The 25655-nt window shown below is 34.5% G+C and overlaps 3 protein-coding genes across 4 annotated transcripts; 2 read left to right on the top strand and 1 right to left on the bottom strand.

The window, feature by feature from the left end:
* Positions 1 to 7392: 7392 nt before the first annotated feature.
* On the bottom strand, positions 7393 to 8150 carry LOC125221963 (18.2 kDa class I heat shock protein-like). The gene has a single exon (XM_048124320.1). It carries the CDS (start codon positions 8025 to 8027, stop codon positions 7557 to 7559), a length of 471 nt encoding a protein of 156 aa, XP_047980277.1. The 5' UTR covers positions 8028 to 8150; the 3' UTR covers positions 7393 to 7556.
* A 2198-nt stretch (positions 8151 to 10348) lies between these two features.
* Positions 10349 to 12392, top strand: LOC125221962 (29 kDa ribonucleoprotein A, chloroplastic-like). Of its 2 annotated transcripts, none has more exons than XR_007176442.1 (5): positions 10349 to 10730; positions 10869 to 10970; positions 11092 to 11524; positions 11786 to 11882; positions 12089 to 12392. XR_007176442.1 is itself a non-coding variant. In XM_048124319.1 (5 exons), exons 1-4 carry the CDS (start codon positions 10413 to 10415, stop codon positions 11834 to 11836), a joined length of 849 nt encoding a protein of 282 aa, XP_047980276.1. In that variant the 5' UTR covers positions 10349 to 10412; the 3' UTR covers positions 11837 to 11882; positions 12089 to 12392. The 2 variants fall into 2 exon arrangements, 1 of the variants encoding a protein (XP_047980276.1); XM_048124319.1 differs by having other exon boundaries at positions 11092 to 11469.
* Positions 12393 to 22033: 9641 nt separating this feature from the next.
* On the top strand, positions 22034 to 24709 carry LOC125219568 (cytokinin riboside 5'-monophosphate phosphoribohydrolase LOG3-like). Its single transcript, XM_048121579.1, has 7 exons — positions 22034 to 22386; positions 22936 to 23033; positions 23218 to 23248; positions 23672 to 23771; positions 24033 to 24103; positions 24191 to 24334; positions 24418 to 24709. The coding sequence occupies exons 1-7, from the start codon at positions 22267 to 22269 to the stop codon at positions 24508 to 24510; spliced, it is 657 nt and encodes a 218-aa protein (XP_047977536.1). The 5' UTR covers positions 22034 to 22266; the 3' UTR covers positions 24511 to 24709.
* The last annotated feature ends 946 nt before the right edge of the window (positions 24710 to 25655 follow it).

Here is a 25655-nt window from a genome sequence, read left to right on the forward strand (position 1 = left end):
CTAAGCACGACCATCAGATTTATCATTACAGTATCTCATTTCTACAACACACTCCCATAACAATGCTCATGTGTTGATAACAAGACCAAGCTATCTCGTAAATTCTGTTTGAACTTCTGAAACTTGTAATTTCTTAGGATTATTGTCCCCACAGCATGGGTGACGATAATATTGGAAACTACTTTCTAGTCCATACTATTTACAATTGAGAAGTCCACCTATATGAACTCGCTATTTCTTAGGATTATTGTCCCCACAGCATGGGTGGCGATAAGATTCAGAAATTAGCTTCATAAGTTGTGGACCAATCGATGGAGACCATATACAAACTTAGTTCGTAATTATCGCTTAGATATTTAAGTTATGGTTTTTCATTAATTATCCTTAGCCTTAGTGCAGATTAAAGGCTTAATTAAATTCTGTTGGTATTTAATTGACTGGATAATTATATCTTATATAATCTTTTAAACATTTTATTAAAGGATAAAAAAATTAATTACCAAAGTTTAATCCATATTCATGTCTTCTATAAGATTTATCTAAAATAATTAATTATTTATATCTTTTACGGACATGAATAAATAAACTTAAATTAATTCCTTATTAAGATTGAGAAGAGAATAATATATTTTATTATTTAATGAAATCCTACATATCTATCCTTATTAGGATTCTAGATATATAATATAATTAGGAAACTATTAAATTATTCTTGTCCACATCATCTAGGATTAAAAGATATCCCTAGATATGGTCAATAATCTAAATATTCCTAAAATCTAGGGAAATCTTCCCAAAATATTTTATTTCCATTAAATAATAATATTTTAATGATATCTTTTAATTTAGGAATCAAATAATCATTAAAATAATATTTCATCGTTATCTCATGATCGAGGTTCGCACGATCAACGATGACGAAGATTCTACCGGTGAGCATCTCGCCGGAACGGCGATTTCGCCGACCAACTCCCGCCGGCAGCCCGCGCATCACGCGGCTACTTCCTTTCTCCCACTCCGGCGCCTGAGCGCCTCGTCTCCCTCCGTCGACGTTCGCCGTTCGCACACGACAAGCTGGCGGTATCCAGCGGCCACGGCATATAGCAGCGCCGCTCCGGATCACCGTCGCACGACTTGGGTCGACTAGGGTTAGGGTTAGGGTTTGGCCATGGACGAACCATCGCTTCTCTCGGACGAGCAGCGATCCCGTTCTTCTTCCATCGCCGTCGACCGCCGTCTGTTCTTTGGAGAAGCCGCCGCGGTCTTGCCGGCGGCGTGGACGAGCCCACGCTCGTATTCACGTCGCCTCATGATCGCAGCCTTGCTCCCACTCGATCGGCACGATTCGCTGGAGTTCGCCGGATCTGGTGGTCACGCCGACGGCGCACACGAGGTCACTCTCGTCCGTGCGTCGCCGGTCGATCACCCTCCGTACTCCCACTCGCTCGACAACCCTCTATGGATCGCATGTCGCGCGATTCGTCTCGGCGCAAGTGCCGACGAATCGCACGTCTCGTGCGTTCCAAATATTTGAGTTCTTTGTTTCGATAGTTCTTGAGATTCATCATGCATAAGAATATAACAACTAAAAACAAGAACATGCTTCGAAAACAAAAACGCATGCATACATGAATTTCGCGAAATTTAAATCCAAATAATCAGAGCCAAAAACCTGGCTCTGATACCAATTGAAGGGGTTGGCAGCGGAAGCGCTCACATAAATCAATTACATAATAATTCTGATCTATTTAGCGGATTATTTAGACAAATTCTATTCGCGTAATTATCACATGTATCATGCTCATAACTCAAATAATAACATGCTTTAAATTAATTGAAACCTAAAACATGCTTTTCTAAGGTTCAGCCATTATACCTTGATGATTCTCCAAAGAATCGAAGATAACTAGCGCCTTCTCCACGTGAAGATATTTAGTACAAAACCACGGATCTTCTGACTGGTTCCCGGACTGTGGACTGATATCAGGGTGGGCTGATCTCACCAGTGCACTAGGACTTAAATAGAGAAGACAGAAATCCTTTCCCACGGAGGAGAAAAATTCGACCACTACTAGGAGTAGAGGGGGCCGAAAATTTTGAGTAAAATACAAGTGTATTTTCTGTCTCCTTTATTCTCCTATTTATAATAAGTCACATATTAGGCCCAGACAGGGATCTATGGAAGGCTTTGGATATGGGCTCCTCCAATTAGCTTTTTACTAATTAAATTAAACCCAATTTAATATAAGCTTGAAATTGAAATATTACGAGCAGCCACTACAGAAGTAATATTGCACTCCCCATCCAAATCCCGAAATTCCAAGAGAGGACTCAGCAAGAAAATCTTATTTATTATTCATAGAGTAATTAAACTCCAACTAGCTAGGTTCCGAATAATAAAACCTTATTTCAAGCTTCTCTTGAGGATGTTACGAGACTCACCTCGAGCACGATTCAACATAATAGCAATCCTAGCACCGCTAGATATTAATCACCACTACCCAATATACCAGGCTTATTGGGTTGCGAAAAACCCGCACCATTTGGTAAGTCAAAGTAGTGCATAATCAATACCGTATGCTCAATGCTAACGTACATTGATTGAGAAATAATTTACGAGACCTCGTCTTTCAGTAGATAGCATAAAGACTGTCTCGCTGTTAGATTCATTCAGTGCTATACCACACCAACGTCATCTTATTTCAGTAAGGCTTAGAAATAATCGGACTGACATTGCAACCTTTCACGATAGGTAGTCTAAGCCTATCTAGGTTGTGAAATTATTCTTTTTCTTTATTTAGAACTGACCGTGTTACCTTAAAGTGAACGATGCCCACAACCGGTCTACTAAAACAAAGACTTAGACTTTGTTAAGTTACTTATACATTTAAATATGCAATAAACATCCATTAAATGTAAAATATAACAACATTATGACAAAAATAATATGTTTATTCATTTGGAAAATAAAATAAGAGTTTTAACAGTATTCAATCACTCGAAAGGTGATTTCTAGTATACAAACTCTAACATCAAGGGTCATGAAACTTTGTCCAATTTTTGGTTTCAAATCATCGGGGCATTTTGGTACGTAAACCATTGTTAAAAAAATATACTTCACTGTAAGCACAAAATACTTCATTTTAATCATGTTTTACTTCACTAAAACGAAAAAATAGAGCACTTTAAGCATGAATCACAAAAACTTCACTCTAACTACAGTGAGCATAAAATAGTTCACTTAATGCATAATATACTTCACTGAAATGATAAAACAGAGCACTAAAAGCATGGATCACAAACACTTCACTCTAACACTCGAATACTTCACTTTAATCATGTTTTACTTCACCAAATTGAAAAAATAGAACACTTAAAGCATGAATCACAGACACTTCACTCTAACCATGTAATACTTCACTTTATTCATGTTTTACTTCACTCTAACCATGAATCACAAATATTTCACTCTAGCACTGGAATTCTTCACTTTAATTATGTTTTATTTCATTCTAATGCATAATATACTTCACAAAAATGAAAATAGTTAACTAAATGCATAATATACTTCAGTACAAACAATATTTACTTCACTATAAAGTATATTTAATTCACGATAGTACATATTTACTCACTAAAAAGCATATTTCTACACTACAACGCATATTGAGTATATTTACTTCACTGTTCGTCACATATAGTTCATTCCAACATTTTTCACATCATACACATCTAATCATGCTGAGCAACAACACTAAATTGATAATAATAATAATAATAATTGATAATTACCTTTAGATTCAGTTTCTCCTTCCTCTCCCGATGAAAATGAATCAGAATCGAAATAATCTTCCGATGAATGTATCAGAATTGAATCCATGTGATAAGGAATCCAGACGTCTCAATAAAGGAATGAACGTGAAGAATGAATCAAATTGTGCTGATCAATCGTGAGCGAATTTGATACCTTCGGTTTGCCATGTTGATCGATCCTGAACGATCACGCTGATAACAGAAGAATGAATTCAATCAGAATCAAATCACGCTGATCGATCCTGAACGAGTTCGCGATGAATAAAACGCAGCTGATCAATCGTGAACGAATTGGATCGGGAAGCTGAATTTGGTTCAGATTTGAGAAATCGCGCATGAATTTGGTTCAGAAATCTCGCAGTAATTCATGCTTGATTATCGTGAATGAATTCGATTGGAAACTCATTTTTGGAAGAAATCCTAAGCTAAATTTGGTTCAGATTTGCGCATGATTTGGGAAGATTGGATTCACGATTAATCGGTTATGTTATCCATTAATTCATGTTGAGATATTGAATTCCCAAAATGCCCTTGGACAAGTATTTTTTCATAAAAATATGAAAGTTTGTTTAAACCATAGGATTAATTTGGAGTAACAAGATGTATGGCTGAGATTTGTTCTCTAGTTATATACTTAAAATTAGTTAGACCTTGATCATTCCTATATATATATATATATGGTTGTGATCAATTGAGATTTTTTATGCTAATTGAGAAATGAGATGCAATATCAACCACTCATTTTTATTAAATGAGTGGTCCAGATTTTGCCACATGGAAAACATTTTTAGATTAATTAATTATGAAAGGGCAGAATGGTAATATCATGGTACATTTTATTCAATAAATATATTTTTTAATTTTTAATTTTATTTATTTATTTGTTTGTTTTTTTAATTATTATTATTATTATTATTATTTTTTTTAAAAAAAAAATTGTTAATTTTTTTTATTAATTTTCTTAAATTTTTATTTTTAGTTTTCAACTATATATACAATTCATGTCAACTATACACATATAATGTCAACTACATATACAATTCATGTCAACTACATATACAATTCATGTCAATTATGTGTACAATCAATATCAACTACATACATATAATGTCGACTACATATACAATTCACGTCAACTACACACATATAATGTCAACTATGTGTACAATCCATGTCAACTATATATACAATTCATGTCAACTACACAATATAATGTCAACTACATGTACAATTCATGTCAAAAAGTATTTATTGAATAAAATTGCTGACATTTGATATGTAGTTGACATGAATTGTATATGTAATTGACAAAAAAAAAATTAAAAATTAATTTTTTTTTAAAAAAAAATTAAAAATATAAAAAAAATTAAAAAAAATTAAAACATAAAAAAAATTAAAATAAAAAAAGTATTTATTAAATAAAATTGTTGACATTTGATGTGCAGGTTATTGATGATAATACCCCCTAGTTGACATAAACTACATACTGTTGACATTTCATAAATGTTCTGAATGAGTGACTGGGATTGCATCTCAATTCTCAATTAGGTTCAAAAATCTCAATCTAACAAGACCCTATATATATGAGTAAAGGCCAAAATTGGTCCTGGACATATGCCCATTTAACGTTTTTGGTCCTAAACCTTATCTTTTAGATTTTTTGGTCCTGAACATATGAAAATTTGATCATTTTGGTCCTCCGTCAATATTTCCGTTAGAAACTAACGGTCAACGGGTTTAATCCCGATTTTGATCAAATTAAACTTTTAATTCTGATTTTTACTCCCTAATTAATTCTCTAATTATTCTCTAATTATTTTAATAATTATTCATTTAAAATCATCTAAATTATGGCCGACGAAGCCAAAGTAACGCCGCCTTCTCCGCCGGCAACCTCTCCCCCTCCAACCACGTCCTCTACTCCAACCTCTCCGCCGCCTACGCTTCCCTCCACCAATTCATCGAAGCTCTTTCCGACGCCGAGAAGACCGTTGAGCTCAAGCCCGATTGGGTCCGGACGAGGGTCCTCAGCTTGAACATCGCCTTTTTCGATAGAGCCGGCTTGTTGGTGAGGATGAGGGCGCATCCACCGGTGCGGAAGAGGCAGTTTGTGAGCATTTTAGAGCTGTCGTTTCCCATGTACCAGTTGGGGTTGAGGGATTTGGATGTGACGATCATTGCTGTTAAATTTGCTTGCATTTTGAAGATGTTTTCGACGATGTTGATGGCGATGGTCGAGGCGCTGCAGCCCATCCCGACGAGGTTGTAGACCTTCACGTCGTGTCTCAGATTGTATAAATTGATGATGCGGGCGGCGGGGGAGGGGGCGGAGGAGAGCATGGAGATGTTGACGACGAGGAGGTCGATGTCGGAGGGGGGGACGGCGGTGCGGCGGAGGAGGGCGGGGATGTTGTCGAGGAAGAACTCGTCCATCTCGAGGAGGCCGTCGAAGAGGGTGGGGGGGACTCGCGGCCGTCGAAGACCATCTGGGGGGCGTAGGTCTCCTCGCCGATGCCGGAGCTGACGATGGTCTTGAGGAGGAATTTGTACTCGTGGAGGCCGAGCTGCTTGTTGCGGAGGATGATCTCGCCAGAGAATTTGGTGCTCAGCTTGCGGTGGTCGCCGCCGGAGAAGGAGGAGTCGCAGTGGACGGAGAAGAAGAGGATTTCTATATTTTTTAATATTATTTATTTCTGATTTTAATTAAATATTTATTAAAATAATTAAGAAATTAATTAGGGAGTAATAATTCAGAATTAAAAGTCTAATTTGGTCAAAATCTGGATTAAACCCGTTGACCGTTAGTTTTTTAACGGAAATATTGACGGAGGACCAAAATGATCAAATTTTTATATGTTCAGGACCAAAATGATCAAATTTACATATGTCGAGAACTAAAAAATCCAAAAGATAATGTTTATGACCAAAAACGTAAAATGACCATATGTTCAGGACCAATTTTGGCCTTTACTCTATATATATATTTATACATTTTAGCATTTTTATGAAAACATTTGTTAACCCCAAACGTAGTGTCACTATCTTGAGTAAAGTATTCAAATTAAATACAAATTTTTAAAGTAAAATATAATAGTCAATTTCTGTAATGTGCGAGTTAAATGCAAGAAAACATTCAATAGTCAATTTTGTAACTAACATGACATCACTTATTCAATTTTTTTTTTATTTAATTGAGTAAAGGATTATACAAAAAATTTCTAATGTCCATTGTCTTTTACTAATCTTGTTTGATCTAAAATGACTCTGCCCTGATCCTATATATTCCTAAAATAAATCTTGTTTAGTGGTAGTATTATTCTCCATGTTAGATTTTTCAGGAATAGATTGCAAGGTCGGATTCCTCCTAATTGAGAAACATTGGATTATCACTCGCGGGAGCCTTATCTAACTAGAAAAATTATGATCCAACTTCTGTAGTATTCTTAGACTGTCCCAAAAAATAAAACAATCTCATATTATTACTCGTTAAAAGAACCTTATAAATAAGTACCAATAAATTTGCTGCATTTCCAGAAATTGAGCAAACAAACTTTTTATGTTGCTAAATGAAGAACGCGATTAAATTAGAAGAAGACAATATGAAAACACTTTGTTTCTTTAACAACCTCACACAACTTTTTGATGATAGTTTACATTACAGTAGGGTAATAAAAATACAGTAATCTTCATACTTCAGTCTTCACAGGCTGAAAATCAAGAACAACTTCCGCCAAATTTTCCACTTAACCAGAAATATCAATAGCCTTCACTTCTGGCTTCTTCACTTCCTCCTTTGGCACCGTCACAGTCAACACCCCGTTCTCCATCGCCGCCTTCACCTGTTCCAGCTTGGCATTCTCCGGCAGCCTGAAGCGGCGGCAGAACTTGCCACTGCTCCTCTCCACACGGTACCATTTGTCGTTCTTCTCTTCCTGCTCCTTGCTTCTCTCTCCACTGATTTGCAGAATGCCACCATCCTCAACCTCAACCTTGACTTCCTCTTTCTTCAATCCAGGAACATCAACTTTGAAGAGATGGGCCTCTGGCGTCTCTTTCCAGTCGATGCGGGCATCGGCCACCGCGCTGGTTTCACGGGCGGAGGAGGGGAAGTTGGTGGAGAGAGGAAAGCCCTCGAAGGGATCCCATACATCCAGGGAGAAAGGGTCGAAAACGTTGCTGCTGCGACGGCCGAAGAAGCTCGGAATCAGTGACATTTTTGCTTATTCTCAGAAATTAATGAATGTGAGTGATTGATTGATGATAACTTTTGTTACACTTGAAATGCTTGATGGGGAATTGGGTGAAGGGAGATGATCATTTATAGCGCGAGGGGAGAATCGTGGTAGTGCCCGAAGAGTCCAGATTGGGCTACAAATGATACAACTCTGGATTTCACGGTTCGTTTCTGGATACTTCTATTTCCTTCAACCTATTCTTTTTATAATTTGGTACTAGTCAATGTTTTAAAAACCGGACTGGTAAGCGAATCAGTGTGGCTATCGATTCACGATTTAACTAGTCGAACCGATCGAACCACTGGTCGAGCCGAAATACTGTAGCATATATATATAATTAAATATATATTATAATATTAGTATACATAATAACTTAAAATGACATTAAATCTACACAACATGTAAATTCATTTTCAATAAACTAATTTTGTTTAACAAAATATATAAACATAACAACAAATTAAAATAATAATTCAAATCATTATTTATATCATTCTTAATTCCAACATAATATATAATATATTATAAAATTAATAAGTATAATACTTTCTCTTAACCCATGCGCCACATGTCCAATATAAATCAACATAACTCATATTTTTAACATGAAATAAAATTAAAAATTTTAAAAATCAAAATTTGTTTTCCCAGTACCTCCTACTGCCACACGACACCCTTATTTAAATACCCTAACCCTAATATAACTCCCTCACTTCGCCGCCATCAGTAAAATATCCCCACCCGACTTCAACATCTTGAAATCATCTTTCTCTTCATAGTTTTTCTCTTTTTCTATCTCTCTTTACCTCGTTTTACTTTTCAATTCCTTATTCCGTTTCTCAATTCGAGCTATTTTATTTCTAAATCCTCATTGATTATCCTCTAAATCTACGCCCAGCGTGAGAAGGGTGTTTGGAGGTAAACAAGATCTGAAAATGTGGATTTACAAAAAGAAAATTGGGAAATCGGTTCAACCGCCAGCGGTTTCCGGCCCAACCGTCCAGTTTTGCCGGTGCGGTTTGATGTGCAAATCGGACTGGTGACCTTGCCGGTTCACGACCCAACCGGCGGTCCGATTTTTAAAACACGGATACTAGTAGTGTATTTAGTTAGTAAAATATTTTATTTGCTGAAATATCTAAAATTCAGTATATGCAACTATTAAAAGAATATTCGAATTTTCTAGATTAGTTAAATAATATTTTCAAAATTCGACTACTAGATTGTTCGTAATAAGCAAATCCAAAATTCAAATACTTAATTTATTTGTTGAATACTTAATTTATTTATTGAATTTAAAGATAAAGTACTCTCAGTCTATTATTATATTTCTTCCGTCCTATAATAGAAATTTTATTTAATTTAAGCACGTATTTTTGAAAAAAAAAAAAAAAAGAGTGGAATTTATTAGTGGAATATGATTCCACTTATAGGGTCCTATTCTAATGCTTTTAGCAGCCTAATCCAAAATCAAGACTAAATCTCCACCCTTGAATTTTAAAATGAGTGGATGAGATTAAAGCTCACAAAATCTCAATAAATAGTAGACAAAATATCAACAAAAGGGTAATATCGTCATTATGTTATCATATGATAATTTTCGTGAGTGTTTTTTTATATCAACATTGTGTATTACAAATATCAACACAAGGACAAGAAAATATCAACACATTTTTATTGAGATTGGACATGCATAATATTGAGATTTTGCCTACAATATATTGAGATTTTTTGTTGCATTTGTTGAAAATAGCTGCTTATCAACATGTACGAAAATTGAAATATAATTTATCAAATTTCATCACCCGAACATCGTCGGAACATATGCAATTGAGATCTCGTTGGAATCCTTATTAAATTATCTTTAATTTGATATATTTTTGCTAAAAAATAATTTAAATTGAGAGAGTTACGTAAATTTAAAGATTTGAGATGATTTTGAGGAGAGAGAAAGTAGTTAGTTATAATTACTACATATAGGATTTGACATTAATACCCTTTTAATTTAATTAATAATTATTTAAATTTAAAATATATTACACTTAGCATTATATTAACCACAAGATCTTCTAATCTAATGGTTGAAAATTGGTCCCAATTTAGAATTGGTAATTAATTAGCAATTCATTACATTCCTCCACTTATATATATTAATTTTATAAACGCAGTATTATTATTTTTAGAATCATATGCAGTGACATTTTAAATAAGAAGCAAAAGGAGTATTATGCAATTATGCACAAATAGAGGGACTCAGTGCCGTAAAGCTACATTTTTTTATTACCCGGCGCCCTCCCTCTTGACTACAGTAGCCAAAACCCTGTTTCCAATTATCTGAGTCTCTACCTTTTACACGCACTATCAATGGCTGCCTCTGCCCATTTCTTATCCTTGACCCCACGCACCCTCTCTCTTCACCACACCAACTCCTCCGCCGCGGCCTCGGCCTCCCCTTCTCTTTTCACACTCTCTTCCATCAAAACCTTCCCCAAACTCGTTCTAGCGCTCTCTTCTGTCACTACCCGCGCTTCCAACTTTGTACCCTTCTTATCGGACATGGAAGAGGAGGAGGCCGATGAGATTCCCGGTTTGAAGCTGTTCGTGGGCAATTTGCCTTTTTCTGTTGATAGTGCTGTCCTTGCTGGCTTGTTTCAACAAGCCGGAACTGTGGAAGCGGTTGATGTGAGTATATTTTGCTATTCAATTTCATTCTCGAATGCGTTACTTCAATAACACTCTAATTCTAAACATGTATTGTTGGTTATAATTGAAATTAGGGTTTATATTGTAATTTGTTAACTGAGTTACCATGTTTTTCAGGTTATCCTCGACAAAGCCACGGGCAGAAGTCGGGGTTTTGGTTTCGTGGTGATGTCTTCGGTTGAGGAAGCTGAAGCTGCAGTTGAACAATTTAATGGATATGTAAGTTTTATCTTCTATAAACTTCAACTTTCGATTCCTCACATTGTTTTGTTGGTAATTTTGTGATGTCTTGGCAAACTCTTGTTTCATCATTTTTGTCAAATTTATGAATCTCTTTCAGGAAATTGAGGGCAGAGCTTTGCGCGTAAACTCTGGACCACCACCACCTAAAAGGGAAAGAGGCTCTTTTGGAAGAAGGGATAACTCCTTTGGAGGATCCAGGGGACGGGAGCGATCAAGCTATGGAAACTCTTCATTCGAAGGACCTAGAGGGGGTCGCGAACAATCAAGTTATGGTAATACCAACAAGGTTTATGTGGGTAACCTTTCATTTGATGTGGACGACTATGCTCTCGAGTCTGTGTTTAGTGAGCACGGAAATGTTCAGGATGCAAGAGTGATTTGTGATAGAGATAATGGTAGATCAAGGGGATTCGGATTTGTAACCTACAGCTCGGCTGAAGAGGTCAACAAAGCCGTTGAGTCATTGGATGGCACAGTAAGTATTGAGTAGAGAATTTGATGGCTTTATGGATGCAAGCTTTCGTGGATAGGTTGTCTGTCTTCTTTCTTTTGTGCATTCCCAATATTGATTCTTTGAGGCTTGAAATTATTATGACTTGTTTTTTCTTTAGTATAAGAGTTTACATGCCACACACACTATTGCAATATTCTTCATTTGTTATCAGTGGTTTCTATTACTTAATTTCGTTAATTGCGCAGGACATATTTGTGTTTATATTAGGGCCACCCACATAGTTCTTATGAACTAATTATTTATTAATTGACAAATTTGCAAAATTTGTTCTTGGCAGGAGCTGGAGGGTCGACCTATTCGAGTCAGTCCTGCTGAAGACCGTCGTTAAAATTTAAAACTGAAAACAATTTTGATCCTGCGAACTATCGGTCATGGTATGTATCTAACCTAATTTTGCATTTACTAAGGTCTCATATATTGTTGTGCTTTTAAATCCTTATATTTAAAATGTACCCCTCAATATATTTAGCTTTCTTCATAGTTATCGAATCCATGTCTTATAGTTTAGAGAAAAAAACCAGCGTCTGATATTTGTAAGGTAATGCAAGGAAGTTTACTACTTGTGTTATTTGTATTCAAGATATAGCGAAGTCGGTGCCCTAAGGTGATGTGGTTATATGAAGTGGAACTACTGGTGACTACACTCAAGTTGCAACCAAATATTCAGCTTCTGCATCGATGCAACTAGTGTACATGTATGTTCGTTCCGAGTGTGATTGAAAGTATGTAATCCACTAGTTATTTTGTTTTAAACAATGACGGTTTTTGGCACATGGCATTTGGGTTGGAAAGAATTAGCAGGTGAGCCATGAGCATTAATCACCACCCCTTTATGAAACAATATTACATCGGCTTTAGTGTACTTGTTTTATTGTTACGTTCCATTTTGTGGGTTTGAATATGGTCTGCTGATTTTTTTTCATTATATTCTTAACTTGCTCATTTGTTTAGCGCCTTTGTTCTGTTGTGTTATCCAATCTAGTGGTGGGGTGTACCTAAATACCCCAGGTCCCAGCACTTCATTTGCTTACATATTGAAGTACTATATGATACTACATAGTACCTCAGACATGGTATATATTGAAAAATATAAATATGATTTTACATTTAATACATTAACCTTTATTAGATTCTAGTTTCAAGTTACCCTCACCTCACAGATTCTCACAATCTCACACCCTAAATCATCACGATCACATAGTCAGTGCCGCTGATTCATCGCAGTCTTGCCGCCCCACTGGGAGCTTCACAACCTTGATGATGCTTGTTGTGGTTTGCCCCACAACGAGGTCTGCCACCTCAGTCCCAGCTCGACGCTTGTAGTCACGCTGTCTCTGTCTCGCTGCTTCAATGGGTGATTTCTCACTTCAAAAGTTGAGTTTGATTTATTGTTGTTTTTACTTTGTAATTTGTATGTCTAGTAGTACTGAGTTGGGTTGTCATTAATTTTATTGACAGTAGGGTTGGATTGGGGCCTTGAGCCATTATATTTTTTGGTTTGTATAGAAGTAAGGGGGAAGGCCTGAACAACAAATGCCCTGGGCTGGGCTTGCCGGAAAGTTCACTGATGCCACGCCCCCGCTGTTCCTGCGCTCATTCTCGCAAGAATTTCCAAGGATCAAGTATTCCTATTTCATAATATTTCAACTGAAATTATAAAATTATGTTTTAACTTTTGAAAAACATTACAACTTGAGATTTGAGATTATAAAATTATGTAACAGTAGCAAACTAGATGACTTGAACTCGACTGAAATGTTTTACTAGATTACAACTATGTATCTGTGTTTTCTCAAAAAATTAAGAAACGATACACTTTTAAGTGCTTCAAATAATAAAGTACTCCATTTCAAATTGAAATCCGATAATGAATCAAGGAAGAATCAACGTTGCAACTGCTGAATCTAATCTGTATCAATGTTGATAGATTATTTTCTTGTATAAAACTTGTTAAGACAGACTTGTACATTAAAATAGGGGACTATCAGATGAAATCTTACTTGTAGTAAGAAAGTTCATTTTTCTTTTTTGAAAATGAGACTATTCATCGACAGTTTCAAGACACGACGCTTTGTCGAAAACAGTTATCTTCTATTCATCTAGCATCTCGTAAGAATTATGAAAACATTATATGCAAAATTTAATATTATTACGTTTTTTAAATTTGCGCACCGACTTATTTAAATTTCTAATTTGGTCACCGATAAGAAAGGCAAATAATAGAACATAACCCACAACGTACTATGCATAATGATTATATAAAGTTTGGTGGATATGATCATCTAGAATTTACAGATTGTATAGTTTGACAATTTAGACACCGGATTTCTTTTTCTGAAACCTTGATTGATTAATGATTATTAAGGAGGTTAGAACGACAGTTAAGCAAGTCCCCACCCATAAATTGGGTCCTTCATATTTTGTTAGGTTATAATTTGCCTTTTCTCTTTAATTTTATTCAATTGATTCCTAATTTTACACTACCTCCTAGCTTAATTTAACCTAAAAATCAAAAGAAAAGTTGAAGCCCCATTTACGATAGAGTACAAACTTATACTTATGACCCAACTTATAACCAATTGGAGATCTACAAGCACGCGACAAATACACATAAAAATAATGACATATATTATTTTTGGTTTTGTTCATAAACTATTATGCATCCGCGTAGAAGTAATTTTGTAACGTGCTTTTGGCAGAAAACAGGAAAAAATAGTTATGGACTAAAAATGTTTTTGGCAAGTTTAGATATGAAAGTGATCTTTAGTCCTTAATTTTTATTATCTTTTTACATTTTCTTGATTTTTATGTATGCCTTATTTGGACAATATATCTAACTCGATATTTTTAAACAATTTAAACTCGACAAATACTTTGGTACGTGGGCGTTTCGTGTGCACATTTATTGCGCAATATGATAGTAGTACTAACTATTAATTGTGTTGATCATGTGCTAATTGAATAAGTTCTAAAGGGTGATTAGTTATCTGGTTGGAACGCTTAATTAGGAGACCTCCTCTTTAAACATTAAGTAAATTATTAAGTCAAAGTTCACTAAGTGAAAGTAAGTAGGACCTTGAAATCTTGGACATCTCTAATTTTTTTCATATTGATTTGGATTGAGAATCTTGAATCAACAAATTCAACCAAAAGAAAAAAAGAATTGAACCAATATATAGCGATTGGTGAGTCACAAACATGATGAAAGTGTTCATTATTAGAAATGATTTTCACTTCACTTTTGACTTTCCACCAAAACAAAATAAACTAACACCAGAAAAATAAGTAACATTATTTTCTCAGTGTCAAGATTTGCCTTGAGCATTGATGAAGCTAAGATTTTGATGTTTAAGGTCAAATTAAGAGTAATTTTTGGTGTAGCGTTGCCCGAAACTAGAAATATGACTCGTTATAGAAGTTGTGGCTTAACACAAAAAAAAAGATTGAAATGATAACGGATGTAAGGGATGGCTAGAGACATCTCATTGCAGATGACCTAATGCACAAGAATTGGGAAATTGTTTGATCAATTAAAGGGGTAACATAGTAAACATAGCGAACGACAAGTTGCTAAAGCAGAGCCATCCCAAAGTTGGACAATTTAATCAAGAAGGGGCCACATATATTCCTTATATTTTGTAAAACCAGAAAGCATCAGCAACCGTTTGTGTGCCCCCATTTGTAATCTTGTGTTCTAATTTTATCATTTGCTTCTTGTTTCAAATATTAGTGAGAATTTATAATTGACTTGTGTGGATGTGTGATTAAGATGCTATTGCTGGTTACAGTTTCATCATTTTCACCACAAACATAAATAACGAAGGTAATGTTTTTATTTATATGCTGGTAATATTTTAATGAAGAAAAGATGAATAGGCATGCAGTCTGATTATAGCTAATTTTCATGAATACGCATGCATGGCCGTCAATATAGACTGTCATACAAATAAAGAAAGCTTGCATTTACATAAATCCATACTTACACTGACAGAATGACATCATTTTGGCAGTACTTTATTTTTTACTAAATCCGATTAACCCAATATAATTCACAAATAATAAGGTTATTAATAGTAATTAAAAGTAGTGGTAGAAGAAATGGATAATTCATAATTCTAAAGGTGTCACAACAATGTTATACTACTATACAAAATTCAATTTAAATTTGTGGGTCTATAGAAATTGTTCAGTATAGCTTTATACTGTCGGCATAACCTTATTATATCATAATTCTTTTTGCTTTTGTAAGTTAGTAATTTTTAAATCGGAACAGAGTAGATGGATGCTACATTGACTTTGTGTTTGCAACTGTATTAACTACCATTTGCTGGAATTGATAGGTGGGGCATCCAATCTTTTTTCAAGCTTTAACTTTGATTAGGACTTAATCATATATTAATATAGCTATTGATGCGACGTCATTACTTGTTAATAATAATTTCTCCCAACCTTTTCAAGTAATTCTGTCAAGAAAAAGCATCTTTTACTAATATTTTACAGAGATAAACTTAACCTACAAAGATGTTAATAGGATTCAAATATTCGACTTAATTAAGTTTTCAGGATATCACTCTACTACTAGCATATGAGCTATATATCATCTAAATTACTTGATTATATTAGCAAACACAGTGATCAATTAAACTAAAATATGCAAGATCTATATATATGTTTCACCCAACCTAATAAAAGAATGGTTAAATATTGTTTAAAATTAAATGAGGTTGAGAGAAGATGAATGCGTGTGTCGGGTGATTAGGAAAATTCTGAATCCAAAGAGAAGCATCCAAATAAAACCACCGCCCTCTGACCCAACTGCCCAAAATCTCACAAAAAGCTCTATTCCTTTTCCATCTCTAATGAAATCCCATCTTTTCCTCCAATCCCTTAACATTAGGCTTTTAATTAACACTCAACTCCATATATTATACTACACCAATTACTCTCTTCCCACTTTGTGTCATTTTCTCACATTTTTTTTATTTTGTGAACGACGATTTCATGTAGTAGTAGAAATTAAAGAATGCAAAAATAAACACATAAGAGTGGAAAAATTTTCAATATAGGTATAAAATATTGAATCCCAAGATATTTTCAATAAATACTTCAGCACAAAATATTCCTCAAAGCAAAATAAAGAATAGGTTACACAACACTATTCTCAATTAAGTATCAATCCTTCTATTCGAATACTCTCCTAAGTCCTAAATATGAATATTGTCATAATTGTTTAAGTTTTTAATAAGAGCACCTACTTAATCATGGTAAATTTTGTCCATACTGGGAAATAAAATCTTTTCCATTTGTGTCACTTTCTGTTGAACACCAAAGAACAATATGTTTCTAATTTGTAAACAGCATGTGATATCTTTCTATGCATCAAAGTAGCTACCTAGCTAGAAAATCACTGTTTTTGACATGTAATGAATCGATCTCATTGATTTCAGGTGAAGATTTGGACCCAGTTCAAATTTGAATGTTATCCTCTTATGTCTTTCTTGCAATTTTGGAACACCATAATTTATGGTATTTCAATTAAATTCACTGCGTTTGACTAAGTATTAGATACTCTCTTCGTCCGCCTTTTAAAGTCTTATTTTAACTCTGCGTGAGTTTTTAAGAAATTATTTAACTTTCGATGGATCGATATCAGGTTGACCCGATAACGACCCAACCCTCACGATTTGTCAACCTTGCTCAAAATATACAACACAAAACCTCGAGACTTCTATACTTATACTCCTTCCTTTGCAATTAGAAGCTCTGGTTGAGTTCGATACGAGTTTTATAAAGAAAAGTGGTGAAAAGATAATGGAATGTGAGTCATATTTTTTATATACTCAGCTTTATAAAAAGATGTGAGTCCAATGAGTTAATGGAACGTGAAGTCTAGTTACCATTTATAGTCAAAGTGAACTGATATTCCTAATTATGAACGAATCAAAATGGTAAATTGAGAATCCTAACAGACGGAGAGAGAGTATATATTAACAAAACATTCTTCTGTTTGCACATCGTTGCCAAATGATAAGTTAATAAGTATTGGTTTAAAATGAAATTTTCGGAGGGAATGACAAAAAAGTCATACTTGTGCTACACTTTATGAGACCAGTTATTGTAAAAAAAATGAAGAACTTTGGAAAAGTCGAACACATATGTTAAGTGGGGTAATGAGGCACATGTCATGCTATAGCCTAATGGTTAAACTTCATGAGTTCCAGATGAAAAAGCATCGGTTGATACGATGAAAGTTCATATCATCAAAGACCAGCCGGCGGGACGAAGCGGTGGAGGTGCTGCGGACGTTGTTAGAGCGACAGGAGAACAAAATAAATATCCAAATATTGTACTCCATTTTTGAGGAAAACAATAGTCCTATATATACTTATTTAAACCCTTTGTGGTTCGACTGCATTCTAGAAAAGAACTGCAAAAAAAAATACAGTTTATAATTCTTGCCCGATTCTATTTAATTGATTCGTACATACGGCAAGACGGTTGGCCCCGCTTGTCGTCGGCCTCTTCTCTGTTCGATAGGACGATTATTAATTGTGAACAATTATGAAAATAGCAACCATAATAGGAGTATAATGTTTTCATACATATAAACAAAGAGATACACGTCAATTTAGCTCTATTTGATACCATATAGAAATGGACCACTCACTCTCCTTAGAAGAGCTTATATTGAAAAAAAGTTATTCAAGAATATATAAATAAGACATGATCATCACAGAGTCGATATAGACATAGGGAAAGCTAGGAAATTATATTTGGTACGGGGGCACAGTAACATATAAATAAATCGATTGATTTTATGTATTTAGATGGAAAGCTTGAGGCAGTCTGTCTTTAAGTTGGTTCGTCCATAGACGTGGGACAAGAATGAGAGCTTACAACAATAGTATAAAAAGAAAAATACTTAGCGCATCGGATTCCTTTGGTAGATATGGGCAGAGCAGTAATTAATTAGTTGGTTTTGAAGAATATGAAAGAGTAATTATGGTTTGGAAGTAGGTTAATGATGAAGAAATTGGTATAGTGGAATATATATGTTAGAATCCACATACAGAATTATACTAGTATTAGTGTGATGAACAAATAAAAAATGTGAAGTGAATGAGCATGCAAAAAAGCACTCAAATGCTCAGTCAAAATTCACACTTAGAAAACGCAATTCTTACTCATTCTTCCACTCTCTAATGCAATAGCTATCATTGGAATTTGCAATCTGTCCATCTAGGTCTGTTTCCCATTTAGCCCGCCGTCCATAAAAATGGATAACATTGCCGATCCTACAAAATGGGAACTATTCTTCCACAACTCAAAATTAGACTTTGGTTGTATGAGCGATTAAACACGCCTACACATTGCCAAAACAAATTTTCCACAACAAAAAAGTAATTTCGTACCTACTAAAATCTATGTATTCCCTACGTTTCCATAAAAAGACTCTACGAGTTTAGTATAAAATTAGTGAAGAAAATATAAAAACAAAGAAAAATAATTGAAGTATTGTCAATAGACGTAAGATCCACCTTATTAGTAATATAACGTGTGATGAAAAGATTTTCAAAAATATACTAATTTTATGGGATGGATTAAATTGTACTTACTAAATTAAGACTATTTTTTAGGAATGGAATGGGTATTTCTTAAAAGAAAACTGAATCGATAGTTGTAAATTAAAAATAAGTAAATAATATTTATACAAGGGAGAAGAATTCAAAGAAACAAACAATGTTATTCCATTGAAGAACTCAAGCCATCATATCCGAAGAGGTAGCACGTATGAGCATAGTCACTAACACACAAATACATGCAGTAAACGCGTGCAAGAATTATAACACACATTTTATTCAAAAATATATAGCTGGCATCCCAATAAACAGCAACTGGTTTTATTTACTACTATCTCAAAATGAACAATACAATTATAGTTTTTTATTAATGGTATACTATGTGAATGGTGGTATAAGTAGTTAATTAAAGAAAGCAGACAGAGTCACAAAACAGATTGTAAAAGACAAAGGGACAGAAAGTAGCCAACTTAGGGATTAGGATTAGTTGATTTATTAACTCATAAGTTGAAGGACATTAATTGGTTGATTAACTTAGTTCCTGCAGTCCTATGCTAGCTTATTTTATTTGAGTGGCCACACACATTTTGCTTCACTTCCCCGCCAATTCTAATTTAGCAATCTTTTTAATTATGACATTTAATAAATTGTGTCTACTGCATCTAATAGATTAAATTTATTGTGGCTTATACATGTCAAGTAATGTAATCCTACACAATAGGTCTCCAAAAACGAGCGACAAAGTGTTGCACATAGTATATGAAGCATGCTCCTTTATGCTTTTTAAATTTTGTGGGTGGTGTAGCTATACTTCTAAAGTGGTATTCAGTTTCCTAGATAAAATAATACCAAAATACAATCTAAAATTGAGTTGTGAGATTATTTTAGTTATAGGGGGTTAGCTACGACTAATTATCCCATGATTATCAATATATAATTGAATTGTGGAATTGAATCTCATGAACCAAACACACTACAAATTTAATCTGGGATGCAATGCAATCATGCAAACCGAATACCCCTAAGATTATTGTGGGTTCATCTTCGAACTATTTTTGCTTTCCAATATTTTTCTATTAGAGCTTCCCAATTGAAAAGTCCGAACGATCAAGTCCACAATCAATTGTTAGGATCAGTGGATTTTCAAATTTCTTCCATGTTTCAACAGTAACATACCAATAAATTTACGTACATATAGATATAAATTTTCTCCATATATTAGACTAAAACCTTTTAATAATGAAAAACTTCTTTCGGATTAACTTAATTACAAAAAAATTACATTTTTGGAAGCAAGTATTTAATGCTTTAAAAATCTTATAGTAGTTAATTATTTGAACATTACAATTAAATTTAAAAATCTTGAAATAACGAAAACAACAAATTAAGTATTTAATTTTCTCTTTTCAAAAGTGTTTGGAAAAAAAAAGTAAATAAACATAGGAGTAGCAATCTCTTTTTATTGTTTGACCAAAGAAAAAAGGTCACTTTAATTATTAATGGTTCCTTCACCTTCTTGTACAATAATATTAATTAATCTCACGTCATCCTACACCTTATTCAAACTAATTATTCACACTTTCTACTTTTAAATATCCTAAAAGCGAAAGAGTTTGCTAACTTAATCACCTGTATAATACTACATCTTAATTATATTTAATTAGTTGATATTAATAGTGACGCAAATGTGAAGTACTGTAATTTGTAAAAGTATCTCCACATCGAGTATGATTCCGTGGATAGTGGTGGTGCTTCCGTGGTGTGCAATATATTTTCCTTGAATGTCATACTATAGTACTTATAAAATAACATATGTGTGGTGATATATAGTATTATAGCACTACGTACTTATACACATAAAAACACATCAATGGATCCCATTATAAAATTGTCTCAACTCTTAAATTGTGTAGACGGAGCATGGTATTTTCTGCAATACTGTTGTCCCATATAGCATTATTACTACATTTCTCGTTGTTTCAATGTTACCTACGAATTTACCCATCCTCTCTTTTACAAATATATATTTCTTCATTTACTTAAAAAGGAAGATATTTATTGGTGGACAGATAAGAGTAGCACATATTTTGAATTCACCCCCTCATTTAGTAGTATCACTATCTTTGTTTTAGTTCCTGGTATGCATAATAATTTTAGTTGGGGGGAAATTAGTGAAGGATGAGAGTTGGGGACAGCATGCTTGCACAAATGTTATGGGAAAAGGGATGGGAGCATGTAATAAAAATACATACGTTGTTTCCTATGTATACAGCACACTTGTCTCTCAATAATTTCCTATGAGGGCGCAAACTTATATCCCTTCATTACCCATTTCATTTTTTTAATTCAATCATTATTTTTTTACACAGTGCTCCATGGTATAATCACATCTAATTTACCCATATAAAATATCAACTGTCTGCTGCCATTTTAATGCGCATGCACACCCTGCCCATCTCACACTGTCCGATTCCTATGCTTTTAAATTTATTTAACTATGTTTAAAAGGTGTTCATCTTTAAGCACAATCCCAATGTTCACTTCCAGGAATGGCAGAAGCTCTTTTCAATATGTCATTCCTTTTCCTCTAAAGAAAAGTATGCAACTTATGTGATGTGTTTCTTCCAACAGAATATTGGAAAAGAAAGCTTTGTTTAAATTTGTTGAAAAGTAAAAATACTACTAATACTTTCTACAATGACACTCAAAAATGGTTTTGACTATGTTTGGTTTCCTCGCAATAACATATGCATAACATGTGCTGAGTTATATATTTTCAAAAAATAAAATAAAAACCAGTACAGTATATTGCATAAATAAAAAAGAAAATCACCCCAATGGTCCACACGTGACAGGCACGCAGTACTTTTCGCACGTGCGAAAGGCCTTATAAATAAAATCCTTCCCCAAAATATGTTGGAGAAGAGCCAATATTAGTACTCCGGTTGATGCCAAGTGGGCTAGCATTCTCTCTCTCTATCTCGCACACACACAAAAAGCAGCAATATAGGTATTATATAGTTTGATTGTGCCCACAAACTAGTAAGGTCCATAAACAGGGGAGACTATTAGAAGTAAGATTCTTATTTTATTCCAAGTTGTCACCTACGTTAGGAGATAAAAGGCAGAGGGTTTGCGCAGAGACTGGTGAGTGGTGAGAGAAGAAAGGAATAAGGAAATGGAGAGAGATAGCGAAATGAAATCATCAAGATTCAAGAGGGTTTGCGTTTTCTGTGGCAGTAGCCAAGGTAGGAAACCTACCTACCAAGAAGCTGCTATTGAACTTGGCCAAGTTCTGGTAAAATACATCTCTCTCTCTCTTCTACTTCATTCCATTGATTGTTTCCCCCTTCATATTCTCATGCAAATATGTCTTTCTTCTCTCTAAAGCACAAATTTTGCATGCTCAATCCTTCTCTAAAAAGTAGTGTCCCACTCTCTTTACAGTTTCAGATTCTTTTCCTGCACCATGGAGATAAGAAAGTTGCAATCTTTACATGTTTTTCACTTGGTATTTTCTGTTATCCACAAGTCCTGTTACTTTCATCTACAGGGTCTCTCCCAACTCTCCCTCAAATGGATAAGAACATGATATTTGTGTGTGTACTATAACAAGTAGTCTGCACTTAACTATGGTAGAAACCCTTTATATTTTACCCCACTCTGTAAAAAAACAATGTAACTCTATTTCTCTCACTCATGAAATTGTTAAACCAATTAACATGCCTAGCTCACTACAAACCAAGAAAAAGTTGCCCAATATCTTCTTTTAGTTCATACTGAAAAAAGATTGAATCTTTTTCATTTAATGTATTTTTAAAGTAATGGGTTTGGTGTGTTTAATAAGGTTTCAAGGAACATTGATTTGGTCTATGGAGGCGGCAGCATAGGCCTGATGGGTTTGGTCTCACAAGCAGTTCATGATGGCGGTCGGCATGTCATTGGGTGAGTGAAAAATCGCTTCTTTTTTCCTTGCATTCTACTCTTATGTCTTATCCACTCACCACTTGCCTCAAATGATTAGATGGATTTAATCTGTTTATTAAAGTTTGTGTCTTTATTTTAAATTCTTGAGTAAGCATGAAATAGAAACTGATTACTTTTTGTCATGTTATTGTTTCCCCTGCAGAGTGATTCCCAAGACTCTCATGCCCCGAGAGGTTTGTTCTACAGTGCTTCAAAAAAAAGTCTTGACCCTTTTTATCTTACTATAATCACAAAAATCAAACTCCAACCCTTTTTTGATATGTACTGTAGTACATGTTCTACAACATTAAAAGTTGTTGTTTCTTGGTTGGTTCCTTATCCAGAGATTGAGGTTGGGGTTGTTTTGTTTGAGTACAATGTATGTTGTCCTGATTTTTCCCTCTCTGTTTCACCATCACTTTGCTCTGCCCCCAGCTTATGGAGTACTATTCTGGCGTTTTCCCTTTTTAACTAAATTAATTAATCTCCTTATCTAGTTGTAAATCCACCACTGGTTCTGACATTAATTTATTTTTCACTGCAAAGAAAAATAATCATGATTGCTTGACTGTAACACTGATCATGCTTTTTATTTCTTTCCTTTTTTTTGTTTTCAGCTGACTGGGGAAACAGTAGGGGAAGTGAAAGCTGTTGCAGATATGCACCAAAGAAAAGCTGAGATGGCCAAGCATTCTGATGCTTTTATTGCCTTACCAGGTTTCCACTCTCTCCATCAAATTAATAGTACAATCTCAAATCATGACACCCTATTTTCTTATCACTTTCTTCTTATTCTTCAAGTTGAAACACAAAAAGTTAGTGTTCCCACAGTTGTGATGGAGTGTCCCCAACTTTGATTTGACTAGGCACATTTCAGTTGCACTAAAAACATAGTGCCCTTAATTTGCAGACAGTTTTCTATGCATGATTGAATTACTATGCACATTCCTTGTTTTAAGTGTGCTTTGATATGTGCAGGTGGTTATGGAACTTTGGAGGAGTTGCTTGAAGTTATAACTTGGGCTCAACTCGGCATCCATGATAAGCCGGTATACATAGACTAGAAATAGTTAGTTAATTGAATATAAGACGAAGTTTTGGAGATGAACAAGTACTTATGTATTGGCATTTTGCAGGTAGGATTGCTTAATGTGGATGAATATTATGACTCTCTGTTGTCATTCATCGACAAGGCCGTAGAGGAAGGGTTCATTAGTCCGACTGCTCGCCACATCATTGTATCTGCTCCAACCGCAAAGGAGCTGGTCAAGAAATTGGAGGTAATACTTATTTGTGTTTGCATTTGCAACATAAGTTGTAAAACAAGAAATTTGTGGTTTGAAATGGTGAATTGTGGTTGCAGGAGTACGTGCCTCGTCACGAACGAGTTGCTTCAAAGCTCAGCTGGGAGGCGGAGCAGTTGGGCTACTCTCAAGATTATGATCTGTTGAGGTGAAAATTACAGATCTATCATTTCAAGAAAGCTAACTTGGGATTTTAGGAAAATCTTTTATTTTTGTAAATGTACTCCATATGGGAATTGATATGATCCCATTATGTTTGCGAGAATAGTTTTGATTTGCAAGCTGTAACTACTGAATTGCATTATGTAATTTCCTCACTAATGGAAAAGTATCAATCCCTTTTGTTGTTTAGTAGGTTCACACCAAACTCCCATTGCTTCTATTTAGATATGATGAGATTTCCCAACAACATGATATTGATGATGCCCTGTCACTAATCTATGTAGCTAACCTTGCAAGAAAATGGCATTTTACCAATGAAGATATGGCCATGATAGTTGAACTATAAATCAATAATAGATTTAATTTATTTTTTGCTTCACATATTGAGATGCATGAATCAAGGATTATATTATTTGTCAAAATTGATTTGTTGTATGTTGAAATGGAAAAAAAAAATGTATTCCCTCCGTCCCGGATAATTCGTCTCAGTTTTTCATTTCAGTCTGTCCCACATAATTTGTCTCATTTCACTTTTATCATTTTTGGTAGTGGACCTCATATTCCACTAACTCATTCCTACTCACATTTTATTATAAAACTAATATATAAAGGTAAGACTCACATTCCACTAACTTTTTCAACCCACTTTTTATAATAATTCTTAAAACCCGTGCTCGGTTAAAGTGACCCGAATTATCTGGGACGGAGGGAGTAATTATTAGCTTTTAATTAGTTAGTTTAGCATTATATGTAAGCCATATTATTGTAAGTTGTACTCAACACTTTCCAAAATGTAGTCAATGAGAAAATTCCCCTCTTTTCTACTCTCTCTAATAATCGACAGTTTCTTTATTTTCATTGTCGTTTCTTTTCCTCCTTCAATGGAGTTTTTCTCTTTCAATTTGATTCACCATTTTACAGTGTCTAGTGCGTTTTTGCGAGGTATTAAGTTAAGAGAAATTTCGGAATATGGGTCTCAATTCGTTGACCTTTCAAAATTTGGGATTAAATTCACGTACCTTTCAGAATATGAGATCGAGTCACATGAATTTTTCAAAATAAGAGTTTTTCGATTTTTTTCTCCTTTTATCATAATATTTGCCTCTCAAAATATATGAATAGACTAAATTACTCC

Source organism: Salvia hispanica, chromosome 4 (genome assembly GCF_023119035.1).
Source record: "Salvia hispanica cultivar TCC Black 2014 chromosome 4, UniMelb_Shisp_WGS_1.0, whole genome shotgun sequence".
Lineage (NCBI taxonomy): Eukaryota > Viridiplantae > Streptophyta > Magnoliopsida > Lamiales > Lamiaceae > Salvia > Salvia hispanica.